Source organism: Bufo gargarizans, chromosome 3 (assembly GCF_014858855.1).
Source record: "Bufo gargarizans isolate SCDJY-AF-19 chromosome 3, ASM1485885v1, whole genome shotgun sequence".
NCBI lineage: Eukaryota > Metazoa > Chordata > Amphibia > Anura > Bufonidae > Bufo > Bufo gargarizans.
The window spans coordinates 340,982,845-341,001,535 of record NC_058082.1 but is presented as its reverse complement, the minus strand read 5'-3'; the positions used below and the strand labels follow the sequence as shown (position 1 = coordinate 341,001,535).

The 18,691-nt window shown below is 43.1% G+C and overlaps 1 protein-coding gene across 1 annotated transcript in view; it reads right to left on the bottom strand.

Moving 5' to 3' along the window:
• Positions 1-9,290: 9,290 nt before the first annotated feature.
• The window catches only part of LIN28A (lin-28 homolog A), a 29,732-nt gene continuing 20,331 nt past the window's right edge, over positions 9,291-18,691 (bottom strand). Inside the window, exons 3-4 of the mRNA XM_044288067.1 lie at positions 16,950-17,134; positions 9,291-9,639 (exon numbers count right to left, since the gene is read on the bottom strand). Of these exons, the coding sequence (XP_044144002.1) occupies positions 9,453-9,639; positions 16,950-17,134 (372 nt within the window). The 3' untranslated portion in view covers positions 9,291-9,452. The remainder of the gene's footprint in view (positions 9,640-16,949; positions 17,135-18,691) is intronic.

Genomic DNA, 18,691 nt, shown 5'->3' with positions numbered 1-18,691 from the left:
TCTCACTTGTGGCAGATGGAATGGATTTTTCCAACATATATTTCCACCAGGTGAACATACTGAAATTGTCTGTGTATACTGTCTGTAGAATCTCCTGTGTATTTCTATGAGCTGCAGCTTCACATGGCTCTCACCCACTCCTCCTTGTAAGAGCTGACAGCTAGAAACTTATCACAAGCAGGTGGCAGGGGACAATGCCTGAAGCTGCATTACATAGGAATACACTGAGACTGGTGTGAATAAAGAGACAGAGGTGCTATGTCACTTATCTAACACCTGTTGCCTCTAGCGCACAGCAAGTGCAGTGTGATAAGATTCTGCCCCCTCTGACATGCCAGAGGCATAATGGGAAATGTAGGCTGCATTATGTTTCTGACAATGGCCTAAGAAGAACCATATTAGATAATAAGGAGCCAAGAGGGTGGGCAACCCATAAAAGAAAAATCAACTGAAACAGGTATACACAAGAGGCTCTATGTTATTCTTTAAAATGTAACTGCCGTTTCATTTTTTATACCCTAATAGTATAAATGCTTTTGTGCTTTAGAATTTTTAGTTTCACCTCATTAACACCCACAATTGTGTGTTACTTTCCTATTGAACATGGCTTCTTCTCAGACCGTTGTCATGTGTCATATAAACAAGAGACGGGAGAGCACTGGGAAGAGGAGCACAGCCCTGAGTGCCTGGGCTCGGGCAGAGAGTGGAGGGGGAGGGCAGCTTTACATGCTGCTTTATCCTGAATGGTAGCAGCTAGAAACATGCAACTGGTCTTGTTTGAAAGATGAAATTCCTTTCATACAATACCAGAATGACAGCTGAAGTCCAAGAAACAGAAGAGATAATGTTGTTGGAGTCGGGAATAATCACAGGTAAAACATGCTTTTACTTTCACTTTCAGCTTCATTCATGCGTCACGATTTCTATCAGTGATATCTTCCCCTGTACTGAACATATTGCTGTCATTCTGGTATTGTCTGAAATCTTGGAATGTCATCTTTCAAACAATACAAAGCCGGTATAAAACCAGAGATATGAGCAGCTAAAGCAGCTGCTCCCCTCCCTGTCAGTGTGGAGGAGAATGAGGCACCATCTACAGAGCTTACAGGAGGAGCGGGAAAAAGAAAAAAAATATAGGAGAAATATATAGAAATATTCTTACTGATTTCATGTAATGCAGAGCTTGTCCATCTCTGGTTAGTTGTATGTGAGAGGATACACACTGCTAGTTCATGTGAGGAGAGCAAAGGGTTATGGGAAGTGAGGGAAATACAGGATGGCCTCAAAAACATGGCAAAGATCACCACAGAAAGTGCAGCAGAGGCCATCTTAGGAGGATGCTGAAATAGAGGCACAGAGAAATAGGGTTGCTAAGGTCTGAATACAGACATCAGAAAGGTAGAATTAGCTGAAAAATATAGCTTTATGATTATCTTCCCTTCAGCATATGTTTAGAATTTTATTTTTGGTAGTGAAATGGCAGTTATACTTTAATAATGGCCTACTCTGTAGCATATAGGCCAACAAAATGCTGTAGCACTTCATTAAGAAAGAAAAACAGGCAATTTATTTATTTTGCAAAATTTAATAAGATTTTATTGATAGTAAGAAAGCTAGCTAATAAAAAATAAAAAAAATAAATCACATAAACATAGATCCGGAGAAGACAAAATTTCCTGAGCTCAGCATTAGTTGGATATTTGTGCACAGCCTGAAGTACATACACCTGGATACATACACAGCTTGACATCCCTGAGGTAGATTTCATAACAATTGTATAGTTATTAAAATATCCCCTGCCCACCCAATCCAGACTAACACTGTGACCTGACACATTCCGGAGTAGATATATCTATATATTTGTATAAATACATATGCATGGAGTACAACTGTCTGCATAAAAAACACTTATCTGGTAATCGCCCTAAAAGATGGGCTTTGTAATAAAACAAAAGTGTTAAAGTGAAGCTTCATCATGAAACCATCCAACCACCAGTCCCTAGGCTACAACTATAACCTTTATGAGTGGAGTGTATATGCTACCTTATGTGTCATCCCAATTCATCATAGATTGTAAGCTCTTGCGAGCAGAGCCCTGACTCCTAGTGTTTCAGTTGCATATTATCCAGTTATTTTTGTTTTGTATATGAACCCTATGAACTTGTAAAGCGCTGCGGAATATGGTGGCGCTATATAAATACATTTTATTATTCTTATTAGGAGGACATCCAGATGCTTTGTGACATCAGCTGGAAACAAGTGCCCATTTCTTGGCTCCTCTGTCCATTGAAAGATTATGTGGCATGTAACTGGCGAGCGTACTTTATAAAAGTAAGGAGAAAGCACAACAATTGTATACAGGAGGGCTGCTACAACGACCATAACCTCCATTCCTAAAGCTACTTTTGCACTTGCGTTTACATTTTCAGGTATTGAGATCTGGCAGAGGATCTCATACCGGAGAAAAACTCTTCCGTTTTCTCCCCATTTATTGGGTACAAAACTGAATTGAACAGAACGGAATGTTCCAAAATGCATACCTTTCCGTTTGGTTGTGTTCCCATACCGGAGAGCAAACCGCAGCAAACTACGGTTTCCTTTCCATCATGGGATGCGGAGTAAAATGGATCCGGCGTGCGGCATGACCCACAATGCAAGTCAATGGGGACTGTTCTGTTTTCTCAGACACAATAAAAAACTGATCCATGATTACTATGTTAAAGATAATACAACCAGATCCGTTCATAACGGATGCAGACAGTTGTATTATCAGTAACAGAAGCGTTTTTGCTGACCCCTGCCGGATCGGGCAAAAATGCAAGTATGAAAGTAGCCTAACCAAATTACATATATATATTTTTTTATTATATATCTTATAGGAACTGCTAGTTATATGGTTCTTCCATTTATGAAGTTGGAGCTTCACTTTAACATTATCAGCAGCACAGACACAGTGAACAGATAACCGTTTTCATATTGCTCACAAAAAACAATATATTCTTGGATATATCACTGGGTGTTGGAACAGGATACATACAGATTACCCGTGTATCTTCATCCTGAATATCAGTGCCCTCCTTCACTGATATATAAAATATATATATATATATAAATATGTATTATCCTATGTTCTTATCATATACATATATAGTTCTATGTAAAACTATATATATGTACAGCGAAATATACATATATAAAACTAAAAATAAATATGTATCCTGATACAGTGACAAAGACCCAGCAACTTCTAACTATGTAGTGCTAGTTAATGTGAGTACCAGATGTGGAGGGCAAAGTGTACTGATAAATAGAAAAGATCAAATTATATACAGTTATAGAATGTGTATATAATACACTGACTATCTACATATATTTATACAGTGCTCAATACCCACACTATATGAATATATATGTCTTCTTTTTAAACAGGGGTTGGAGACTCAGGATGCAACGCTTAGGAATGAGCTTTACAGATCCTTCCTCGCTCTCTCCTCTTTGTGTATCTGACTAGGGTTATTCTTACTAATGGACTATCAATCCTAACAGTAATCCCCTTCTCTGCCCAACTGACCGGGTCATCTCAATATAAGGGTTCGTGCACACGATCGTATTTTTCTTCAGTGTTCAATCCATTTTTTTGCGGATGGTACACGGACAAATTCTTTCCTATTAGGTCATGCACACATCCGCATTTTTTGCGGATCCATGTAGCCATTTCATAAATTATAGAACATGCCCTATTCTTGTCCACCTTGCAGACAAGAATAACCAGTTCTTTAAATGGAACTGTGAAAAATGCGAATTGCACATTGAAGGTGTCCATGTTTTGCAGATCTGCATTTTGCAGACCGCAAAACGGATACGGTTATGTGCAGGAAGCCTAAGGGTCTGGGAGAGGTATGAAGGGGCAGTGCAATGTTATAGACATCAGACTCATACATTACCCAGTAACCTATACTTAAAGGAGAGATTTGTTGTACACAGTCTTATGTGCTAATAAATGGTAAGCTGTAAATAATGTGCAACTCCTGGAGTTTGGCCGAAGTTTCTTCAAAGCGCAAGCTCATGGGTATATTCAGGAACCATATTACACTGATCCCAAAATTTACCAGCCATGTGTTTCAATAACAGCAGCCGGCATGCATACAGTCACATTTTTAAACTCCACATACTGGACAGTACCTCTTAGGCCTCATGCACACGACCGTTGTGTGCATCCGTGGCCGTTGTGCCGTTTTCCGTTTTTTTTCACGGACCCATTGACTTTCAATGGGTCCGTGGAAAAATCGGAAAATGCACCGTTTGGCAGCCGCATCCGTGAGCCGTGTTTCCTGGCCGTGAAAAAAATATGACCTGTCCTATTTTTTTCACGGCCAACGGTTCACGGGCCCATTCAAGTCAATGGGTCCGTGAAAGAACACGGATGCACACAAGATTGGCATCCGTGTCCGTGATCCGTGGCCGTAGGTTTTAGTTTCATACAGACGGATCCGAAGATCCGTCTGCATAAAAGCTTTTTCAGAGCTGAGTTTTCACTTCGGTGATGGGACGCTTCTAGTTAGAATACACTACAAACTGTGTACAAGACTGCCCCCTGCTGCCTGGCAGCACCCGATCTCTTACAGGGGGATATGATAGTACAATTAACCCCATCAGGTGCGGCACCTGAAGGGGTTAATTGTACTATCATATCCCCCTGTAAGAGATCAGGGCTGCCAGGCAGCAGGGGGCAGACCCCCCCCCCTCCCCAGTTTGAATATCATTGTGCGGCCCCCCCCTCCCCTGTTGTTAACTCGTTGGTGGCCAGTGTGCGCACCCCCCTCCCTCCCTCTATTGTTTTAATACATTGGGGCCAGTGTGCGCGCCCCCCCCCCAACCCCCCCCCTCCCTCCCTCTATTATTTTAATACATTGGGGCCAGTGTGCGCCCCAACCCCCCCCCCTCCCTCCCTCTATTGTTTTAATACATTGGGGCCAGTGTGCGCACCCCCCCCCGCGATCATCGGTGGCAGCGGAGTAGAAGATTTTCATACTTACCTGGCTGCTGGCTGCTGCGATGTCTGCGTCCGGCCGGGAGCTCCTCCTACTGGTAAGTGACAGCAATGCACCGCACAGACCTGTCACTTACCAGTAGGAGGAGCTCCCGGCCGGACACAGAGATCGCAGCAGCAAGCAGGTAAGTATGAATCTTCTACTCCGCTGCCACCGATGATCGGGGGGGGGGGGTTGGCGCACACTGGCCCCAATGCTATTATTACAATAGAGGGAGGGAGGGGGGGGTTGGGGGGGCGCGCACACTGGCCCCAATGCTATTATTACAATAGAGGGAGGGAGGGGGGGGGTGGGGTTGGGGGGGCGCGCACACTGGCCCCAATGCTATTATTACAATAGAGGGAGGGAGGGAGGGGGGTGCGCACACTGGCCACCAACGAGTTAACAACAGGAGAGGGGGGGCCCACTGGCCACCAATGAGTTAAAAACAGGGGGGGGGGGGGTCTGCCCCCTGCTGCCTGGCAGCACCTGCCAGGCAGCAGGGGACAGTCATGTACACAGTTTTTTTGTATATTCTAACCTAAAGCGTCTCCATCACCATGGGAACGCCTCTGTGTTAGAATATACTGTCGGAAATGAGTTTCACGATGTAGCTCCTATCCGACAGTATATTCTAACATAGAGGCGTTCCCATGGTGATGGGGACGCTACAAGTTAAAATATACCATCGGATTGGAGAAAACTCCAATCCGATGGTATAACAGAACTCCAGACTTTACATTGAAAGTCAATGGGGACGGATCCGTTTGAAATGGCACCATATTGTGTCAACGTCAAACGATCCGTCCCCATTGACTTGCATTGTAATTCAGGACGGATCCGTTTGGCTCCGCACGGCCAGGCGGACACCAAAACGACTTTTTTTTCATGTCCGTGGATCCTCCAAAAATCAAGGAAGACCCACGGACGAAAAAACGGTCACGGATCACGGACCAACGGAACCCCGTTTTGCGGACCGTGAAAAAAAACGTCCGTGTGCATGAGGCCTTAGAAGCACAGTTTTAGTACCTCTGGTGGGGAATCTACAGCAGGAAATAGGGTCCATATTGCATCCTAAAATGCATTGCCTTTATTGGACTGTAAGTATTTTCATAAACTCTTCAATGAAAAAAACCAGTGTCTTTTCCCTTGGTAATCTTTTTCTGAATACACTAATTCATAATGTTGGTTTAAAATGAATCTAAAGTCCTATACCAATGATCTCTGTCTTTACAGCGTAGGTTTGATTAATACTGTGGGTGGCTACAACAATTGGTATCTAATAGTGATCATCATTCTATCAAAAACAAAGCAACACATTACTGCAAATTGTGGTTGCTGCTTATTTTTTTTATAAATCTATATGCATGAAAAATTGCATTACAGTCTAACGCTTGAATGTAATGTGAACCTAAGGCACTTTGCAGTGTACATCAGAGGCATACATTGGGAAAGACTGTGGACATACACCTTTGACAGAAGTTTCTGACATATGCCACTGTGTGGTATACATTGGCATATGTTGCCATTGACTTCTGTTATTAAAAAGTATATACCATGTGGCATACATTTTTTGTATGATTTGGTGGCGTGGGCTATTCAATATGCATTCCGACCCAACGGGGGACATTTATCAACGTCTTTATGCCACAAAAGTGGTGTAAAAAAAAAAATGAAAAATCACAAATTATGTACACCATATTTTGTGACTTTTTAATCTTCCTGGCACCTTTCTGATGTGCCAAGAAAAGGGAGCGGGGCTTAGCGGGAGGTTATAGCTAAAAATTATAGCTAAAGTCTGCAGCATGTAGCTGGTATAGACTTCAGTATCTGGTGCACGGTAGGGCAGAGATGCCCCTAATTTATAAAAAATTTGGTGCATTTCACGCCAGTGCAGGGAGATCAATACTGGCGTATGGGTACAGCGGTCTTGATAAATGTCCATCATTGTATGCCAAAAGGATACCCTAGTGGCATACTTCGGGTCACTGAGCTCCTATTGATGCATTTGGTATATGTGCTGGGGAACTTTCGCTATGCATTCAGCGAATGTACACTGCAAACACAGTACAAATGCTTGGTCACTGTAGTTGACAGTTGGAATAATTCCTATACAGGCCACTCAAATATCTGGTCAGAAGCCAGATTGTCAGTTGTTGGCGAGTGTTAGGCTAAGTTCACACCACATTCAGCTATTCTGTTTGGCAAGAACACTTGATATGGTCCCAACAAATGTATTCCTAAAATGTTTTGACAGCACAGTCGATTATGGTTCTAAATACAGTTAAGACTATGGTATCCAGTTGTATACCACAGAAATGCCAACGTTTCTGGCATATATGTTTGGCTATGAATGTGTATGGGTATGCCAACTTCTACTTTGGGAGATTTCCATACATTGTAGGTTGCAGACACAGAAGAAAGTTAAAATGTGCATTTGCTAATAGCTGTAGACCACGAGAAGTCCCCCCCCCCCCCCCCCCCCCATTTCACTGAAAAGCTTTCTAATGGCATATGACGGCATGAATATAAAGTCACACTTTCTCAGTTTTTGCACATTATTTACATACCACTTCTTATCAACAAGTCGACAGTGCGCAAAAGCATCCTTGTAAAAGACTGAGGTGTACAAGAAATATAGATTAAAATATTAAAAAAATAGAGAAAATCTGAAGTACAAGAAAACACTTGGAGCATAATATAGACACACATTAGAGATTTCAATATATATAGAGGTATGAAGTTCTAGGAGCAGAAACTAGGGACCTTGAGGAATATCTGAGTGGGAACTAACATGTTAAAAGGTTTCACTCATATAGTTTGTAGGAGAATTAAGTCAATGCAATTTCATGTAATGCAAGTATACTGATCTTTGATGCTATGAGTTCCAGCCCGATGGCAGATCTCCTGTCCTGTACTCACATGCTGTGAAGACAGGACTGTATACCCGTGGTCAGGTTGGAACACACAGCATCATAAATCACCATGATGCAGAGGATTTGTCTTGGTGAAACTGTGGTAGGTCACAAAATGTACCCGTCACACACGCAGTGTTTCATGGACTACACTCGCCTTTCTGAAGCAGACTTAAGATGGTGGAGAAGTCACCATTTAAGGCCAGCTAATAGAAATGGTAATTTTGTTCACAATTACCCCAATTGATATGAAAGCAAATTGTAGCTCTAGATTGTTGGTGGGTTTGCAGTACAATAAGGTACTGTGCTTTCAGTCCTTTCAGCACTAGAATCTGCTATCTTATAGTAATTTGTATGACTTTTTAGAATTTCCATTCTTCTGTCCCACTCTAATACTATTGCTTGGTCCTAGTTCTGCTCCTGATAAAGCGCCAAGTTCACACTATTTCTGTTCTTTTTGTTGTGGATTTTAAACTATTGTGCAGGCACCTACTACGTAGTAACATTAAAGGGAGTCTGTCACCTGGAAATGACCTGTTAAACCAGGCACAATTCCTTGAGCTAGTTCAGCTGAATGTAAGGATACCTTTCACTTAGTGATTTGTAGCTAAAAATTCTGGAGAAGAAGTTCTTTTAATCCATATGCCAATGAACAGTTAAGTGCACCAAGGACAGGGACAAGCGATTCTGTGCTCCCTTGCTCCTCCAACTTCCTCTACCAGCCCATATCCCTTTCCTTCTTGATTGACAGAGCCAGGTATCTACATAGTCATAGCCCTGTCAATCAAGGAGAGGGAGGGGCTGGCAGAGGAAGTAGGAGGGGCAAGGGAGCACTTGTCCCTGTCCTCAGTGCATGTAGCTGCTCATTTGCATATGGAATGAAAGTACTTTTTCTCCTGAATGAAGCAGAATGTTGAGTGAAAGGTATTATTATGACATTCTGCTGAGCTTATCTTAGAAGTCAGTGTTTGCTGGGGGGATTTCTAGATGACAGATTACCTTTAAAGAGAACCCATTATTGGTAGACACAGACATGGCAGATGACAACTTTGATGTGGCTGAAAACCGTGTGGTCAAAAAAACTGTTTTTTAATATAAAAAAATGTTATTGACAATTACTTGTTTATGGTCACACAGTTTTATAAAAAAAAAAATATATATTAAAATCAGTGCAGCCATTAACCATAAACAAGCGATTGTCAATCAATTTGTAATGAATAATACAAAATAGCTGCAACTCACAAACCAACACAGTTTTCAGCTGCATCTCAGCCTTTTCTCCAATGTACGACGGCTGCCATGTCTGGCACTACTCTGAAAATGAAGTCCATTCTGCAGGCAGCAGGTTATAGAGCAAGAACAGTTCTACTCAATCGTTTCTAAATAGAAACTCATTACATAATTTATCCCTCATAACTGCATTATATTTTGTATTACCTGGTTCAAATGGAATATGTTATTTTTGAAGAAAAAGCAAATAGTGTGAACTTAACCCAAGACTCTCCAGCTACTCTATAGTTGCTGGGCTTGATTCATCAATGGCAGAATTTTCTTGTAAACTGGTAGGCTGTGCAGCTTTCACTGGGCACTGTGCCACCATGTGGCTTGTACTCTGGCAGAAGTGGCATTTCTTAGGTTGAGGAGGCAAGTTACATTCTTTGGCATGATGATCCAGTCCTCCACAGTTATAGCACCTGTATGGACAAAGTAGTAAATGTAAAAATTACATAAACCGGTAGTAGTAGTTGACAAGATGAGAAAAGTCTTGTTATAAAAATCACCCTCAAATGTCCAATTCCAGAACATAAAAATTCAGGTGTGACTAGGACACCACAATGTACCTCTTTCCTGAGAAAGAGCCCAATATTTGAGGTTCAGCATTAGAATTTTCATAGACAATTCTGACTAATTCATCTTGTCCCAGCCGAAAATGTAAATAGTGCTGGTTTTCTGCCATAAAAAGTTGCAAGTTTTGGCGCACAGTATTTCTGCTAAAAAAAAAAAATGTGTGACTCTTTGTAACTTTTCAAAGTAGATGGAAAAGTGACATGGTTTGGTTATGTCTGTTAGATTTCTGCTAGATTTATCAATTATGCCTTTTTGAAATGTTGCAAAAAAGGTGCAATAATACTCCCACAGGATAGTGGCATGTAAACTGGAGTTTACCTACTCTAGGCAAAAGGGCTACATGTACTAAATTTATCAAACTAATTGAAACATTACCTTAAGGCCCCCTGCACATGAACGTGTGCGCCCCGTGGTTGTGGTGCAGGCCGCAATGCACGAGCACAGTCTGTGGGGCAGCCGCAGCGGATCGTGGACCCATTCACTTGAATGGATCCGCGATCCGGCCGTTCTGCAAAAAGATAGAACATGTCCTATCTTTTTGTGGAACGGAAGTACGGGACGAAACCCCACAGAAGCACTCCGTAGTGCTTCCGTAGGGTTCCATTCCGCATCTCAGGATTTGCGGACCCATTCAAGTGAATGGGTCCGCATCCGTGATGCGGAATGCCCACGGAATGGCACCTGTGTATTGCGGATCCGCAAATACGGTCCGCAATACGGCAACGGGATGCACACATTCGTGTGCAGGGGGCCTAAGAGGACCTCTCCGGCAGACAGCAGTTACAGAGCAGATTGATACATATAGGACTGTGTAAAACTTAGGGTACTTTCACACTAGCGTTTTTCTTTTTCAGTATTGAGTTCCATCACAGTTTTATCCCAATGCATTCTGAATGCGTTCCCAATGCGTTCAGTATGCATCAGGATGTCTTCCGTTCAGTCCCCCTTACGTTTTTTGGCCGGAGAAAATACCGCAGCATGCTGCATTTTTCTCTCCAGCCAAAAATCCTGAACACTTGTCGGAATGTCGGATCAATTTTCATTGAAATGTATTAGTACTGGATCAGGCATTAAATTGCTGCATTCTCTTCCCCTTTTTATACCCAACCACACCCTGAACCAGCTAAAACAAACTTATCCCTGGGATTGGCAGACTACAGGAGTCCAATACCTTGGGGTTCAACTTACCCCCACCATACCAAAATTATATGATGCAAATTTTCCCAATTTCCTCTTAGAGCGTCAAAAAGAACTGGACAGTATAGCGAAAACTGAACTTTCGTGGTTAGGCAGAATAGCTGCTTTCCAACAGCATGTGCTCCCTAAGCTTCTCTATTTATTCAGAATTCTCCCAGTAGACCTCCCCAACTCCTTTTTTATCACGGCCACCAAGCTACTGAATAGGTTTATTTGGAAGGGTCCACCCCACATTGCTAAGTCAATTATGTCCAAATTTAAGAAAGTTGGCGGCCTAAATCTCCCAAATATTTATGATTACTACCTGGCCACTAGAGTTCAAAAACTCAAGGAATGGTGGGCCGCTGATAACCCCAAACACTGGGTACACATCGAGCAGACCCTTGTCCCAACCCATAACTTAAAGGCAGTATTGTTAGCTTCCCTTTTTAAGGAGACACCGTCACAGTCCCTCCCGTATTCAATCTCCACCTCCTTGAAGGTCTGGAAAAAATACCATAGCGGGGGTAGTGGAATGAACGCTTCCATAGCGAAAGTCACACCAATGGAGGCGCTGCAATGCCCAATTCCTGATCTCTCTTTAGAGGGATGGAGAGAAGGAGGAGTAGCAACGGTTGCTGACTTGCTCCAAATGGAGGTCCTTGACTCCTTTGAGAATCTGCAAAGCCGTTTCAATATTCATAAAAGTGACTTTTATAAATATTTGAGGATTCGCCACCTTTTAGCCACTAACCCAAAGCTTGTAATTCATTCACACGTAGAGCTCTGGAACCATGGAACTTGCCAAATTCCAAGTGGAAGGGAATATGCCCCTCTCTATACTACCTGGGCAACAAAAACCTCCTTTATAAAAACATCGCCCATCACCGCATGGGAGCATGATCTAGATCGCGATATCCCCCTCAGCTATTACTTACGCAACTAAACTATTGAAATGTGGTATCCCACCTTGAAGCTTACTCAAAAACCCTACTCAGATGGTATTTACTCCTCAGACGATGAGCCGTAGTTATCCTGGTTTGGATGCGGTTGTGCTGGAGGGGATGTGGTGGTAGGGGACCCTTATACATTATACTAGGAGCTGTCCTTTACTGAATGATTTATGGTCCTGGCATTTTCCAACTAGTGGTAAAGGTAGCTGGCCGCAAGCTAGACAGCGTTACAGAGCAGATTGATACTATAGGGGACTGGTAAAATTAGGGGTACTTTCACACTAGCGTTTTTCTTTTCTTATTGAGGTCCATCACAGTTATCCCAAAATGCATCTGAATGCGTTCCCAATGCGTTCAGTATGCATCAGGTGTCTTCCGTTCAGTCCCCCTTACGTTTTTTCAACTACATTTTCCAACTAGTGGTAAAGGTAGCTGGCCGCAAGCTAGACAGGGACCCGGCTATGGCCTTACTTTTTATTAACATTACGGAGATTCCGTATAAATTTAGGACCATAGCTATGCATCTGTTCCTGGCCACAAAATTGGCCATAACTAAGTACTGGAAAAGCACAACGATCCCAACTGTACAGGAAATCATTGATTCAGTAGACATTACTAGGTCTTTTGAAAAAATGATTGCACACAAGGGCTTTGCGCTTCGCAGATTTGAAAGGGAATGGGCGCAGTGTACCAACCCATCCAAGGATTGACTAAGAGTCTCTAATATACTATGAATTAGGCGCTAGATGAGTACACACTGAACTGCTCGTACTGATTGCCGCTTATGATGTACACCCCAAAGTTTTGGCCTTCTCTGTAATCTCTGCCATTCTCTTTTCTTTTCTTTCACTTTGGTTTGTTTCCCATGTTTACTCTGTCAGACATTGCCATTGGAATGTACTGAGGCTTTACCAACTGTCATATGGATGTAATTGTTGGAGTACATGTTACTATCTTGCTCCTGTGAATAATTTACATACTAATATAATATGACCCGATGTGTGGGTAATATGTACGATTCCTTTGAACATTGTTTTTCTTTGATATATGCAAAAATCAATAAAGATTTATTGAAAGATAAAATTGCCGCATTGATGGATCCGTTCTTCCGGTCCGCGCATGCGCAGACCTTTAAATCTGTGGGGGGGAAAAAATACTGGATGCATTTTTCCGGATAACACCGGATAACACCGGAGAGACGGATCAGGTATTTCAATGCATGTGTCAGACGGATCTGCATCAGCGACAGAACTGCCTGTTGGAATTCTCTGCCGCAAGTGTGAAAGTACCCTTAGGCAGGTATCAAAAAAATGCTTTAAAAAACAGAAGTATTAATAATTTTAATGTATTCTGCAACAGAACAATGACCCCAAACATACCGCCAATGTCATTAAGAACTATATTCATTGTAAAAGCAGAAAAAGAATCAGGAAGTGATGATATGGCCCCCACAGAACTCTGATCTCAACAAGTCCATTTTTGATTACATGAAGAGACAGAAGGGTTTGAGCAAGCCTACATCCACAGAAAATCCAGAATGTTTGGAACAACCTCCCTGCCAAGTTCCATCAAAAACCGTGCACAATTGCACCTAGAAGAATTGATGCAACTTTCAAGGCAGAAGGCAATCACACCAAACATTAATTTGATTTACAGTTCTTTTGATCACTTTGTTAAATTGATAAAAAAAAAAATAAACTTAACATTTCTGTTTTTGAAAGCATTTTTACTTTGCAGCATTTTTCCCACAGCTGCCTGAAACATTTGCACAGAACTGCATTTTTGTGGAAAATAATTTAGTAAACTTGTAATTTTTACATTTATATCTCTGCTTTTTCTAATGTAACACCACCCCCATGAACAGCTCTCAGTAGGCGGGGGAGGTGCTATCAGGGACTGACAGTTATGTATGTATACACACACACACACGTCTACAGAGAATACTATCAATCACTGACAACAATTTCATATTTATAGAAATTACACCCAGACCCTCATATGTCAGCTGATCGGGTCTTTTATGAAGTAGTAAAATGTTGTCTAGTGTAATGTGCTGCTGACAAAAATAGAATCTAAATCGGATGCATGAGCAATGATAAGGTATGAGCACATAGGCGTGCGCACGGGGTGTGCCGGGTGTGCCTGGGCACACCCTAATCATCACCTCCGTGCTGCACTGCCATCTGCCAACTCCTGATCCAATCCTTCACATAGGCATCAGGCGAGTGGTCTGAAGCCTATGAGACAGTACAGCGCTAGAATGGCTTTGCTCCAGTGAGGTATGATGATTGGAGGAAGAGGCGGAGTCTCGTCATACAGGGGGCGGGGCCTCAAGATGTACAGGAGATTCAACAGAGCAGGTTGCTGGAGAGAGGAGCAGAACCTGCAGGTCAGTATGTGGAGGAGAAGATTGACTGTTATGTGTAATTGGGGGGCTTTTTGCAGGGGCTGAAGGGAGGAGGAATAATCCTTGTACTGGAGACTGTATGTTTGAGGGGTCTGAAGAGAGGGGGGTGAAGTGATATTATTTACATGGCGACTGTATGCTGGAAGGGCTGAAGGCAGGGGTTGTATGTTGGAGGGGCTGAAGGCAAGGAGTGATGTATTTTACATGGGACTGCTGGAGGGGCTGAAGAGCGCCATAATTATTACCATTGGGGTCCAGTCACACATCCGTAGCGTTTTGCGGATCCGCAATACACCCGGCCAGCACCCCCATAGAACAGCCTATTCTTGTCCGCAGAGTGGATGCGGATCCGCTCAGAATGCATCAGTCTGGCACCGTTTGACCTCCGTTCCGCTCAGCGTTCGGGTCTCCACCTGGCCGTGCGGAGCCAAACGGATCCGTCCAGACTTACAGTGTGACTCAATGGGGACGGATCCGTTTGAAGTTGACACAATATGGTGCAATTAACTAACTTTCAGACTTAGAATTTTTTCTGAAAGATAATGCAGACGGATCCGCTCTGAACTGATCCAATCGTCTGCATTATAGGAGCGGATCCGTCTGTGCAGAGCCGTGGACCGGAAGTTCGGCAGGCCGTTCCGGAAATGCGGATGCGAAGACCACACTGTGCTTTCCGCATCCATTCCGTTCCCTTAGAGAATGCATGGGTCCGCACCCGTTCCGCACAATTGCGGAATGGATGCGGACACATTCTGCGGATGCGTGAATGGAGCCTAATACAGAGGGGGCCATTATAATATTAAGAATAATAATTACACAGAGGGGCCAGTATATATTACAATTATACAGAGGGCATTATACTTATGGGCACTACGGGGGAGGGGAGGTCTGTTATCTGAGGATGATAGTAAAGTGAGAAATCTAAACATTTGATGTGAAACTCTGCAGAGACTCGGCTGAAAGAAGGTATCATGGCAGTCTTCTCTCCGCATGAAGACGTTGAGGAAGGTCTACATCACAGGAGACGTCACTGGATGTAACAGGTATGTGCTGCTGTACTCTACATATAATGGTACACACTATACAGTAATGTCTATCCACATATCTGTTTGGGGGAGGGGGGGGGGGCTATAGGATTTAGCCCACACTGCCAAAGCCTGGCCCCAGATTTCAGGTCACACTGTTCGTGTTCTGAATTCTGGGGCCTCACACCCATCTACTACATTATCTGTACTCAGTTATCACTGTTATCCGTGGTGTTACATAGGACTGCAGGTAATATATCCTACATTATCTGCACTCAGAGGTTATCACCGTGTTATCTGTGGTGTTACATAGGACTGTAGGTGACATGTACTGCATTATTTGTAAAAAGGGGCGTGACCACAGGTTGGGGGGGTAGCAATACTTGGCTTGCCCTGAGTGCCGACAACCCACGCTACGCCACTGGAACTCTGCCCTGTATGTTCCTTGCTACCCCTCATTTACACCCCTGTATAATGTACCCCGATACCCCTTAGTTATATGATACCGTATAACTGAGGGGTATCAGGGTAAGTTACAGGTGGTAATAAAACTGAGGAGGGCTATCGGGGACATTATACAGGGGGTAAATCTAAGGTTGTATCAGGGTACATTGTTATACAGGGGTAATATAACCGAGGAGGGCTATCTCAGGCGACATGATGAAGGGGTAATATAACTTATATAATATAAGTTATATTACTCCTGTATAATTTACCCTGATACCCCTTAGTTATATAACCCCTGTATAATAATGTACCCTGATACCCCTTAGTGTATTTGTGTGTGTGATATATATATATATATATATATATATATATATATTATATACACATACACACATTTTTGCTTTAGGGTGCACACCCTAATGCAATAGGCTGCGCACGCCTATGTATGAGCAATTGTTTGTGCAGCCGTTCACCCTCCGACAGTTGCCCACTTTAAAAGCACATTTTAATCAACTTACTATATCATTGACCGGCACTTGTTATGGGTAATCATCTTTCCTTGGTGGTCACTAAGGCTACTTTCACACTTGCGTACGGGGTTCCGCTTGTGAGTTCCGTTTGAAGGCTCTCACAAGCGGCCCCGAACGGATCCGTACAGCCCTAATGCATTCTGAGTGGATGCGGATCCGCTCAGAATGCATCAGTCTGGCACCGTTTGACCTCCGTTCCGCTCAGCGTTCGGGTGTCCGCCTGGCCGTGCGGAGCCAAACGGATCCGTCCAGACTTACAGTGTGACTCAATGGGGACGGATCCGTTTGAAGTTGACACAATATGGTGCAATTTCAAACGGATCCGTCCCCCATTGACTTTCAATGCAAAGTCTGGACGGATCCGTCTGACTAACTTTCAGACTTAGAATTTTTTCTGAAAGATAATGCAGACGGATCCGCTCTGAACTGATCCAATCGTCTGCATTATAGGAGCGGATCCGTCTGTGCAGACACCAGACGAATCTGCTCCGAACGCAAGTGTGAAAGTAGCCTTAGCTATTGAAAAATGTATCAACAATTGAGGTTCAATCTATATCTATTCTACTATTTTCAGAAAGCTAAATCTAAGTAGCAGATTTATCCGAATATTTGTTTTACCTGTCCCCTTTTGGCTTTCGTTTTTGCTGTCCCTTTACTTTAGGTCTCCTCTCACTTCCTATGCAAGGAGCACCCCCTGGTCCTGTCACTTTTGTGGATTCCAAGCCTTTTGAAGATTTCTTGAAAGTGAATTCCACACATTCTCCCTCCTTCAGGCTACGAAAACCTTCCATGTGCAGTTTACTCTGTAGGTGGGAAGAAAAAAAATAGATTATAACTAGAAGTACAGAGAATAGGAGAACACTGATATTAAACATTGGTTGACCTCAAGAAACAGTGCAATAGTAAGAATGGCACTTTGATATACATATATGCACTAGAGATGAGCGACTTTCTCAAAACTTCAATTCAGTTGGTTCGCCGAATTTTCCGAAAAGATTAGATTCAATCCGAATCACGTAAAAAAAAAAAAAAAAATCCTGGCTGCAGAGAGCCTGTAAAGTGGTGTAGAACACTGTGTCTTGCAGTAACACGCGTAAAGAGTCTACTGTGGTAGTAAAATAATACTGTGAGTCAGTATAACAGGCGTCGCTCTTAGAATCACTTCACACATTTGGTCAATTACCTGGCCAAAACTGACCAAATAACTCAAGTGTGAACTGATTCCACATAGATGTCTAAAGAATCTGTTCTATTAAACGCTTATACAAGTAGAGCCCTCCTTAAAGAGTGGAGAGGGTGTCAGCAGTAAGTTTGTGTTGACGTCATTATTTTGCTCTTCCTCTGATCCGTACAGAACAATAACCCCCCAAAAACTGATCCTGTCTGTTAAGCATCAATCTGCCTTCACTCGGTCATCATTTGGTCTGTAATCCATCAGTATTGGTAAAGCTAAAAAAAATAAATAAATACAGGAGTGAATCCTAAACATGTCACATGATGACACGTGAATGGAATCTTTGCATGTGTTCTGTGTTTTGTACCCACTCCTGCTTTTGGCTACCAAATCATATGCCAATTCTGATGCAAAATAGGGACTACGTCATACAGGCCTTACAGCTGCTACATAGACAGGATCCGTTGTGCATCTAATTTTTCCTTCCTTCTGATAGATCAGAAGGGTCAAATAAATGATGGTGTCAACCAGGCCAAAAAGGCAAAATAGTGGCCCATGTGGGAACAGCATGAGAAGTCCACAAAGTGGCCCAGTGACATAGTGGTGAGGTGGCAGCAGCATGAGGAGACTAGAGTGGCGAGGTGGCAGGAGCATCAGGAGACCACAGAGTGGCCCAGTGACATAGTGGAGAGGTGGGGGCAATACCAGTACCAGCAAAAGATGGTTGTTTGCTGTAGGAGCACCTGGCAGAAGGTGTGGCATCAGGCAGGTGGCAGCATCAGAATAGTATCTAAAAGCAAGTAGCAAGAAGAAACAGGTCTCTTGTCAAAGTGTAGGTGTGGCACCATGGATGATCTAGTCTGATGCATCAGGCACTGGCGTTTTAAAATCCTGGCTGATCCACACCAGGGTCATCTTCACAAAAGGTCAATTTCCCCACATTTTGGGTGGACAGGAGAGTTCTCCTTGGGGTAACTAAACACTCACTCTGATGCCATAGTGCTAGCCGAGCAGGAAAGCTTGTCCAGGGCTAACTCTGCCAGTTGAGGCCACAAAATAGAGTTTGGCTGTCCAGTAGTCTAGGGGATCCTCGATGTGGGGTGGCAGGGTGCATTCCAAGTATGCCACAACCTGTTGGTTCAGGTTCTGCTCTATGTCTAGCTGCTGCTGCCGGCGAGTAGTTTCT